Source organism: Artemia franciscana, chromosome 2, assembly GCF_032884065.1.
Source record: "Artemia franciscana chromosome 2, ASM3288406v1, whole genome shotgun sequence".
Classification (NCBI taxonomy): Eukaryota; Metazoa; Arthropoda; class Branchiopoda; order Anostraca; family Artemiidae; genus Artemia; species Artemia franciscana.
This window is the reverse complement of record NC_088864.1, coordinates 9,248,183-9,259,572: the sequence shown is the minus strand read 5'-3', so window position 1 is coordinate 9,259,572 and position 11,390 is coordinate 9,248,183. Positions and strand designations below refer to the sequence as shown.

At 37.9% G+C, this 11,390-nt stretch overlaps 1 protein-coding gene across 2 annotated transcripts in view; it reads left to right on the top strand.

The window, feature by feature from the left end:
- Nucleotides 1-9,021: 9,021 nt before the first annotated feature.
- The window catches only part of LOC136037085 (2-amino-3-ketobutyrate coenzyme A ligase, mitochondrial-like), a 71,602-nt gene continuing 69,233 nt past the window's right edge, over nt 9,022-11,390 (top strand). The window contains exon 1 of one of the 2 annotated variants that reach the window (XM_065719537.1): nt 9,022-9,106. In XM_065719537.1, coding sequence (XP_065575609.1) covers nt 9,082-9,106 — 25 coding nt within the window. In that variant the 5' untranslated portion in view covers nt 9,022-9,081. Of the gene's footprint in view, nt 9,107-9,186; nt 9,224-11,390 lie in introns of those variants that run through there. The other variant, XM_065719544.1, reaches the window with a different exon arrangement.

The following is an 11,390-nucleotide window of genomic DNA, read 5'->3' as shown; positions in this document are numbered from 1 at the left end:
GTGCCCTTATTAAGAGTAAAAAGCGATCAGAGGGCAACAAGACCCTCCCCCACCAAAGCCTTTTTACGAATGAATTAAGGCATGTTTGGTTTTGGCTCTCCGCACTTAAATTATTAAAATGAAATTTGTATATTAATTCTTTTTTTGGCTAAATGGCTTTCTCTTAGGTTTGATCAGACGATTTTGAGAAATAAGGGGTGGAGAAGGAGGCCTAGTTGCCCTTCAATTTTTTGGTTACTTAAAAAGGCAAGTAGAACTTTTAATTTTTAACGAACGGTTTTATTAGTAAAAAATATACGTAACTTAAGAATTAACTTACGTAACAAACTTTCATAACCTTATATTTTTATTATGTATACGAGGGGGTTTGTACCCTCGTTAATACCTCGCTCTTTACACTAAATCGTAAGTTTTGTCCCAATTCTTTAAGAATGACCTCTGAATCAGAAAGGCCGTAGAATAAATATTTGAAATTACTAAAAATACTTTAGCATAAAGAGCGAGGTATTTATCTCCTCCTAAATACCTCGCTCTTTATGCTAAAGTATTTTTAGAACCCCTCATATGCGTAATAATCTCTGTTCGTTTTAAGTTTCAATGCTACTCCTTCCTTTCATTTGAAAAAACGTTTTCATGTTTATTTTTCATTGTTTTCTTATAGTAATGCTAGAAAATCCTGCGCCCTTTTCATTGAATTTTTCTTCCCCCGTGACAGATTCCTCCAAGGAAAGATCCTCCAACATAGCCCTCTCTCCTCAGCCCCACCCCCAAACAAAATAAAATCCCCCTGAAAACGTCTGTACACTTCCCAATAACCATTACTATATGTAAACACTGGTCAAAGTTTGTAACTTGCAGCCCCTCCCCCAGGGATTGTGGGGGAGTAAGTCATCCCCAAAGACATAGTTATTATGATTTTTGACTATGTTGAACAAAATGGCTATCTCAAAATTTTGATGCCTTGACTTTTGGAAAAAAATGAGCGTGGGAGGGGGCCTAGATGCCCTCCAATTTTTTAGGTCACTTAAAAAGGGCACTAGAACTTTTCATTTCCGTTAGAATGAGCCCTCTTGCGACATTCTGGGACCACTTGGTCGATACGATGACCCCAGGGAAAAAAAACAAACAAATAAACACGCACCCGTGATTTGTCTTCTGGCAAAAAATACAAAATTCCACATTTTTGTAGATAGGAGCTTGAAACTTCCACAGTAGGGTTCTCTGATACGCTGAATTTGATGGTGTGATTTTTATTTTCTTAAATAAGGCAAATTTTCTCAGACTCGTAACTTTTGATGGGTAAGACTAAACTTGTTGAAACTTATATATTTAAAATCAGCATTAAAATGCGATTCTTTTGATGTAGCTAATGATATCAAAGCTCAATTTTTTAGAGTTTTGGTTACTATTGAGCTGGGTCGCTCCTTACTACAGTCCGTTATAACGAACTGTTTGAAAAACCCAAAGCCTACTGCGTCATTGGCGCTTCACCGAAAACGAATTATATATCAAATATTTTCTTTTCTGTTATTACAGCACTGAAAATTAAAATAAAAACTAGACCTATGCTGCCTGAGCAGCGTGAAGTGTTGCGGCACCCTTTGTCTGGCTTCGCCGAATAAAGTGTTGCGAGAGCAACACTTTGGTTTTGTTTCTTTGCTATCGGTTAAATGCTGAAGTTGTCAGCCTATCGAATCTTTTAAAATGTTATGTTCAAAGAAGAACGCGATCAGTAATCACATGATCAAAGGCTATTCCTCAGCGTTGAAAAAACAACAATAACAAAAGAATATCGAAAGAAGGGACTAAATTGACTTTGCAGCCAGTTGAACTTTATCCTTTTCAATCGTGACGGGTCAATACTTGGAACAATATCTTATATAATCTAGTTGGTATTATAAAGCTATCCGTAGCTTTTCAGGATCAAAATACCATAGACAACACTCTATTAATTATTACGAAACTGCCTCGTTGTTTTACGTTATCGTTTGTACCCGTTGCGTAACCACTTAATTCTAGGCTACAGTGATTAGAAATTAGACACTTCATTTAGCCAATCAAGCAGTGAAAATAATTAGGAATTCCGATATTTACAGGCAATTGCGCTGTGATAGAGGTGGCGTGAGAAAAGTAAGCAGAAGGGGGGTGAGTGAGTTGGTAGCAAGAGCCGTGGTACCCGCCGGGCGTGTCCCTTAAATTGCGGGGACAAGGTAGCCAACCCTGAACACTTCCCTTACTTTTTTCGTAAGGAAAACACCAGTAAAATGGGTGATAACCTAGTGCGGAATGCAGTACTGAATTTTTTCTCAAGAGCTATGATAGCAGGTGTGAAAACAAATGTTTTTACTAGGCGAGGACTCGAGTTTTTCAGCCGTGAAGCGATTTTAGAAGAAAAAGGAATTATCTATCGCTAGTCGAAATTAGGGGAACGTGTAATAAAACACGTAAAGGACGAGGACAACTTGATGGACATTGCGAAGATGTTCGCTCGCTGTGCCGAAGAAAAGAGACAGCTTCCTTAGTTCGTTAAATCTTAGCCCCAAGAAATTCCCGCCTGCAATGAAGAGATCGCTGCTTGTATAGTGTCTACTGTCAACGAGATGAATCGCAAGTTCAATGGCCTGCTTGACTGTTTGAACCAGAAACCATTACCATGGCCTGAATGCAATCCTGTTGCTGCTGAAGCTAATGAGTCTACTCCTTCTCCTCCGTCTTATTCAGTAGTCTTGAAAAAGCCTCCTCCTACCGTTGTTACTGCGGAAGAAAGGAAAAACTTCCTGTCGAATATTTGCGATGATGCTTTGAATGATGACGATTTTGAACTCCGTCGAGGGAAGTACGAATGGCGCCTCGTAACTAAAAACAAATCTAAAGCAGCCGTACTAACAGCATCTATTAACAAAAAATCGCCTGAAACACTGGCCAGCGTTAAAACTCCCACTTTCATCGGTATGACCAAGTTTGTCCCAGCTCATATTAATGGTGACGCGCTTAAGAGAATTATACCGAATTGTGAAAAAGCTGATCAATGTGGCAAAACCAGATCTTTCAAATTATACTTCTCATCCCGCCTCCATCTGAACAACGCCATGAAAAAACCTCCTAAAATTGACTTGGAGCGGTACCCCATCGAGGAATTTATCTTTCTTCCAAAGCACTGTTTTAATTGCCAGAATTTTGGTCATATTTCTGCTACCTATTCTAGCCAGCAAATTTGCTCTCGATGGGGAGAAGGAGGTCATGGCTATAGCCCCGACCAGTTCTGTGGAAACCCTATAGCATGCGCCTTCTGCAAATCAAAACGGCACACTTGCCATTCCTTCAAGTGCCCCACAATAATAAAAATCGTCAGTGAGCTGAAGCGGCCCAATGTCTAATAGCCCAGTCTGTGTCAAAATTGCGTCATGGAACATGAACGGAGGAGTCCCCAGCAAACTTGCCATAATTCAAAAATTTTGTGCAGGCTGTGACATTATGTTTATACAAGAACATATGCTCTCTCCTCACAATATTTCTCTCCTAAAGTTCTCGCACGAATTTACTTTTTACTTCGAGCCCGCAAAAATTCGGTCTTTCGGACGCCCCTCCGGTGGCTTGGCGATTATTTGCCACCCGTATATTGAAAGTAAGGTGTTATTTACGCATGATCACTTATTGGCAACCTCTTCCGGCAGTATCGCATTCTTCAACGTGTATCTTTCTACAAACTACCATAATGATAAATCGGAGCGAAAGTTTATGAACGCAGTTCGTGAACTACCGAAGTGCCTGAAGTCTGTGACCCAGAGATATTTGTAATGCGTAGTCATTGGGGACTTCAACTGCAACCTGCTTGACAGCACGTGTGCCCGTAGTCAGCTTCTAAATGGCATCTTTGATGACAAACTTATCATCCTCTCAAAAGACAGTGATTACTCCGTTCATAATTCTCAGTCCGTTTCAAACATTGACCACACGGCCTCCTCTAAGAATATTAATGGAAATGTAAGTGTTCTAAAAGACGCTGTCTTCGCTGATCACTTACCCCTACTAGCATCTCTAAGCATAAAACCAGCTCTGTGTCAACCCAAGAACGACAAGTGGAAAGTAGTAAGTGAATGGGATAAAATTAATACTACTTTGTGTCATCAGATGCTGAACTCACTTCTTGTAAAGATACGAATCCCCTTCCATTTACTCCAAGTGAATTCGAATTTTGATCCCGCAGATGCGAGAGCACTCATCAATATATTCTGTGCCGAGATTACTCACTCGCTCCTCTCACCTGAAAAAAAGCAGTTCCTACTAGAAAGGTTAGAATTAAAACAGAAATTCACAAATTCTCGCAAAATCCGGCCCTAGTTAAGTGTTGCAACGATGCTAAGTTTTGGTTTAGAATCTGGCAAGATTGTAATAGGCCCGAATTCGGTCCTGATAACTCCGTCCGATTATGGACAAAACGAACATTTGACAAGCAACTGAAAGCTCATCGTACCAAATTAAAAGAAGATTACTCCTCCAGAATCGTAAGTGACCCAAAACTAATCTGGAAAGCCCGGTTGAGCGAACGGGCCACCGGAAAACCCGATGATTCGATTAGCGAAAAAGATTGAGAATCGTACTTTTCCAACGAATTTAGTGCCCCCGACCCAAATACGTCAAATCCCTTCGCAAACCGGCTAGAATCGGATTATCCAACCAGTGTGTCCCTGATTTTGTCGTTACTTACGGAAGCGTACATGAAGCTATTTTAAAGCTGAAGAAGAAACATTCCCGTGGTGTAGACGAACTGTGTTCGCTAAATCTGCTACACGGTACCACTATGCTTTTGAATATCTGACGCTGCTATTCCAGATTATTTTCACCACTGGTATAGTACCTGACTCTTTTTATGTCGGTTTGCTCTCGCCCAACCTTAAAAAAGGAAAACCAACAGACCAATGCTCTTCGTACAAGTCAATCACTGTTGCTCAAGTGCTCTGTAAAATTCTAGAGATCTTAGTCTCAAAAGAAATTCAATATCCGTGCCGAATGCCTGACCACCAGTTCGGTTTCCGACCGGGTCTGGGTTGTGCTCACGCTCTCTTCAGTCTTGCCGCTATTCTAGCAGATTCTCACGAATCTGGTGACCTTATAGTGATTGGTGTTTTTGATGTGAGCAGAGCGTTTGATTCGTCGATTCACGCTCGGGCCCTTTTAGCTGCTTACCAGCAAGGTGTAAACCTCCGTGTCACTAGCGTACTGTACGATATGTATTGCCGTTTAAAAGCGCGTATAAAGATAGGTAACCGCATCACATCAGTGGTTGTTCCAGTAAAGAAAGGTGTCCGCCAGGGCTCATTATTATCCCCAAGTTTGTACAATAACAGTGTTTTAAATGCCCAGGCATGGGTCAATGTTTCATGTATCTCCAAGAATATAAATTTGTCACTACTTACATACGCGGACGATCTATTAAATCTAAGTCGGTCTATTAGGGGCCTGCAATCAAATTTCTCGAACCTACGTGATGAATACCGAAAAATCGGCCTGGCTTTCAATACTTCTAAATATGTAGTTCTTTTTTTCAACAAAAGTACTTCTCAGCCTGAACACCTCCTGCTGGGTATTGAGTCAATTACCGTTTCATCTCACGTCGTGTATCTGGGTCTACCCATAGGCTGTAACCTTAACGAAACTCGTCTACTGCTCGTCAAACACGTCGAGAAAAAACTCCGCACCGCGTATGGGTCTATCGTCGCCAGCAGACTCCTCTTATGCCGAAAGTATCTCGCGAATATGTATAACGCTGTTGCACTGCCGCATATTCTATATATCGTGCCATTTCGGAATTTATTAACTGACACCCAAAAACACAAGCTCCGGTCCCTTCATTTTAGGTTCGCGAAGTTCCTGCTGCGATGCCCCTTGTGGACGAGAAATACTTACATGATTGATAAACATAGGATTGAAGACCCCAGTATCACGGTAAACTGGTTGATTTCTAATTTCCAGGCAAAATGGAACCACCCCTGGCTGAAGCATTTCTACAGTTCTTGATTGTGTATTTTTCCATGTTATGTTTTAAATTTCCCTCTGTTTTCTTTTATTTTTTTTTCATTGTACTCCGTTTTGTTCCATTTGAAAAATACGGGTAATAAATATCTTACTTACTTACTTACTTACTTACTTACTTACTTACCACTGGAACCAACTCGATCTTACCATCAAATACACTGGAAACAAATAATAGGTACACCAAATAGCTAAATTTGCAAACCCCCCACTGCCGAAGATGATTATGAGCCAACAGCCTACCTTTCCTTACAAGTCCCCTACATGTCTCACAATTGTTATCGGCTTATTTTTGGTTTCAGTGTGTACCTTACTACTAAAGTTGTCAACCCCTTTAAACTTTCGGACTGGTATACCTCATGAAGGAATTTTTCTACCAAAAAAATGGATGACATATATTTTGATCAGCTCAACAAGAGCTATTGACTGCCGACGAAAAAAAAATCTATTTGTCTTAGTTCAAAAGTTGACTTTTTTTGCCGTAGGCCAAGTTTCTAACTTCATCATTTAAAAAGGAGCAAAGGATAGACTCTAATTTCTTTAGCAATGAGCGAACTTTTGAAGTTTAAGAGGCACATCCTGATACCATTTCTCTACCGCAATCCCAAGTGCAAAAAAATGAATGATAAACTCACCTGAAATCACGAACAGAAATGGGTAGAAACAATAGATTTTTGGCCCCAGGCAAAAGTTCTACGAAGCTTTCCAAAATGCAAAGTCATATTCATCAATCCGACCTGAGGTCCACACTTTCCGTAAAAACTACAGAGGTTAGACCCTTACCACTTTCTAGGAATAAGCTGAAATCGGGATACTAGGAAAAAAAAAACACGACAAAACCAAAGTCTAGCTCTCGCAACACAAATTACAGTGACTCTTGAACTGATGATCTTTTCTACAATTAATGTCATCATAAATCAAATATCCAATTTGATTTTATTTGTACTTTCCAAGACTGTTCAAGACACATATAGTTTTCAGTAGAGCGCCAATGACGCAGTAGGTTTAGACTTCTACAGCGAGAGAAGGAGGAGATACCCAAACTCTCGTTTGTGGTGATTTTTGTTCGTCTCAAGCTTAATTTGCATATTTAATTTAAGTTTCACTCGTTTAAAACTTTTTTGTTCATTTATATTAATATCTATTGTATGTTTCTTTGTATTGATTGTTTATGTAATTACTGTTCGTTTTGGGTTTCATTTTAACTTCAATAGGATTTTTTTTGGTTTTAAGCTTTATTTGCACACTTAAATTTTAACATTAGTAGTTTTAAGATTTATTTATTCATTTATATTAGCACTTGATGTATGCTTTTGTTATGATTGTTTATTTAATTTCTGTTCGTTTTCGGTTTCTTTTGTTCTTTAACAGTAATTGTGTTGCGAGAGCAACACTTTGGTTTGTCGTTTTTTTTCTAGCACCCCAATTTCAGATTATTCCTAGAAAATGGTAAGGGTCTAACCTCTGCGGTTTTTACTGGAAGCGTGGACCTTAGGTCGGATTGATGACTTTGTATTTTGGAAAGCTTCGTAGAACTTTTGCCTGGGGCCAACAATCTATTGTTTTTACCCATTTCTGTTCGTGATTTCAGGTGAGTTTATCATTCGTTTTTTGCACTTGAGATTGCGGTAGAGAAATGGCATCAGATGTGCCTCTTAAGCTTTAAAATTTCTCTTATTGCTAAGGAAATTAGAGTTTATCCTTTGCTCATTTCTAAATGATGACTTTAGAAACTTGGCCTACGGCAAAAAAGTCAACTTAAGAACTAACACAGATAGATTTTTTTTTTGACGGTAGTCGCAGCAGTCGGCTGTTAGCTCATAATCATCTTCGGCAATCAGGGGTTGACAACTTTTTCTAGTTGGTGCACCTATTATTTGTTTCCGGTGTATTTGATGGTAAGACCAGTTTGGATCCCCAGAATTCACCCCAGAAAATCTCCTTCTTACGATTCAACCTGAAAAATATTCCTTTGCGTATTATTATTTGAAAAAAGTTTATTTTTGTTTTTACTTAACTTCTGATCCTCTTTCAGGTGATGGTTAAATCCTGGCTTTGTGGAATACATTTCCTGGAGTCCCCCTCCCAATGGAAAGATTTTGCCGCGGAAAATTTCCCCATTAAGAATTTCTCCTGGCGGTAATTCTCCCATGAAAAAATTTATCCCTTGGGAAGTCCGTCCTCCCCACGTAAAAATACCCCAGTGAATTTAACTCAACTGAAAATTCCCCCCGGACAGTTCCCTTAAAGCACCTCCACATGTAAAAAAAAAGGTTGCCAACGAGAAATTAAGACAAATAAAATGAATTTCGTATGCGAATTCAGGTAAATTTCCCCTGGAACATTTATCCGTAGAGACTTCCATCTCAATGGAAATTCACGCTGAATATTATGGTGTGGTATGAGAATTTTGAAGAGTTTTTTCCCCCCATTTTTCGGATTTCAGGCATATATTCTCAGGCTCGTCACATTTGACGGGAAATATTAAACTCGGTGAATCTTATATAATAGAAATCAGTATAAAATTCACTTCGTTTGATGGAGCTATTGTTGTCAACATTTCTTTTAGAGTTTCTGTTACTATTTGGCCGAGTCGCTCCTTACTTACAGTTCGTTACCACAAACTGTATGATCAGACATTTCTCTATATTATCCTGTAAATCATAACTTGCGAAAGCGATAAGATGCAAAATTCAAATTGAAAAACGTAAAAAAGTTGTAACTAAGAGGGAAACTGATACACAAGAACAGTTTAACTTCAGTTTGAGAAATGATTACGTGATTAATAACATTTACATAATAATTTATTCCATTATTCATAAAAAGAATATGTATGCAGTTATTTCCTAGTCGATATAGCCAAAATATCAGCTTTTCAATCCATTACGATTTATAAACCTTTTCTTTAAGTCCGGCTCTGCCTAAGGAATAACACGGATGTTTGCTATTTAATCATTCAAGCATCATCTATTTTTTTCTGTCATCCTGAAGGCTCTGGAAAAATTTGGAACTTTGACTGGCCCTTTTTTCCGTAGTGTCAGTTGTGAAATGTTTGGAGCCAGTACTCTTTCAGGTAAGAGTGGGAATAGATTTTTCATGCCAAGTTTCTTATTAGAGCTCTGAGATTCCTTAGAAAATCTGAGAAAATTATACAATGGACCCAGAACCATGAAGAAAATTGCAAACGCAGGTCGTATCTTTACCAAGACTCTTTTATAGTTCGAGATATGAGGGGAAATACTTTTACGTAATCACTCGAAGGAACATTTTTTTTAATTGAAGTTGGAGAATACCTGTAGAAGCTAAAGCAAGGGGCTTAATAGTATGGCTTTACTTATGTTTCAGGAATATAGTGCATAAAATTATATCGTCCTAACTGTGGGTTTGACAGAACTTTTTAGCCTTTTTGCGGTTTTCTATTTTGCTAACCTTCTTTGGAGTAGACTCAATGCTTTTACTAAAATGCCATTTTAAATATATACCATATAAGATGATTGTAAAAAAAAATCATCTCCTAAGTTGGCCCTAGAAATTGCATTATTTTGATCCTGAGGCTTCATACAAAAATATAGAACTTTAATATTTTCATGATTTTCGCAAAAGAGGGAAATACTATTACGTAACTATTCGAAGGGCCGTTTTTACCAATAAAAATGGAGTAGTAAATTACCTTTAAAAACTTAATGGGGCTCTAATTAGAATTAGGTATATAGTGTGTAAAGATGTATCTGAACATCAGTGGGTTGAATAGAATTTCTTACTTTTTTACAAGTGCACCACCCTTCAGAATTTTGAACAGTTTTATATCTTCCACAGAGCAGTCTAAAGTATTGTTGCTAAAATGATATTCTGAACCTGCGCCATAGACAATTGCACAGAAGTCACCTCCAAAATAAGCCCTCGAAATTTTTTTTTTTTGTGACTTAGGGTTGCATCAATGTCAAAGCATTTGACCTTATTTATTGTTTTCACGATTTTAAAAAAGAGAGGAGAAATACTGTTTTCGTTACTATTGGCATGAATATTTATATTTAGAACTGATGATCAGACACATGTCTGAAAATTAAAGTGGCGGGAGGACTAAATAATACGGTTTCATTTCAGAATTAGACATAAATTATTTAAAATTTATGTTGCAATATTCACGAGCCCGAGAGATATTTTTCCCTTTTTTGGAGGTTCGACCTTCTGAATTTGAACAATCTCACACCTTCCTTAGAATAGGCTACACAATATTTGCTAAATACCATTTAAAATACGTACCATATTAGAAAATTGTACAGAAATCAGAATCAAACGGAGCATTGGAAATTTTTTATTTTGGGCTATGGTTGCAAATATCTCCAGTTAAACCCCTAGACTAAGGGTATTCAGTTACTGTTTCCTTACCTGATTATGAGAACAAAACTGATTCATATGATTATAATCAGTCTCCCTTGCCTGATATGCAACAAAGGTATCTTTTCAAATGCGCCAAAAGGATAAGAACTGACTGGAGAACTAGTTCTCAACGCATTTGACAAAGCCCTGGTGTTGTATAGTCCTAAATGGGGTTAAGAGAAAGAATCATAGGCAGCGCAACAGTGCTGTCTAAATAAAAAGCGATGTGGAAACAATGTATTATTTTTTTTTATTATTATTATTATTTAAGACCAGGGCACTTCATATCGAAGGAGTTGTCATAGAAACTTCAAAAGGGCTCTCCGCAGATGAATAATTAAAACGAAATTTGCATAATTATTTTTTTGCTAAATGGCTTTCTCATAGTTTTGATCGAATGATTTTGGGAAAAAAAGGAGTGGGGGAGGAGGTCCAGTTGCCCTCCAATTTTTGGTTACTTAAAAAGGCAACTAGAACTTTTAATCTTTTTACGAATGTTTTTATTAGTAAAAGATATCGTAACTTACAAATTAGCCTACGTAGCGAACTTCTGTATTGTCATATTTTTATTACGTATACAAAGGGGCTGACCCCCTCGTCACAACCTCGCTCTTTACACTAAAGCTTACATTTTGTTCCAATTTCTTAAGAATGACCCCTGAATCACAAAAGCCGTAGAATAAATAGTTGAAATTACTAAAAATACTTTAGCTTTAAAAAGAGCGAGATATTAGGAGGAGGTAAGCCCATCATATGCGTATTAATTTCTGTTCGTTTTTAATTTTAATGTTTCTCCTTACTCTCAGTTGAAAAAACTTTTGCATATTTATTTGTTTATTGTATTTTTTTAAATGATGCTAGATATTCCTGCTCTCCCTTCATGAAACTTTTCTTCCCCCATGAAAAATTCCTCCAAGGAAAGTTCCCCCGACATATCCCCTCTTCTCAACCCCTCCCAACCTAAAAATCCCCCAGAA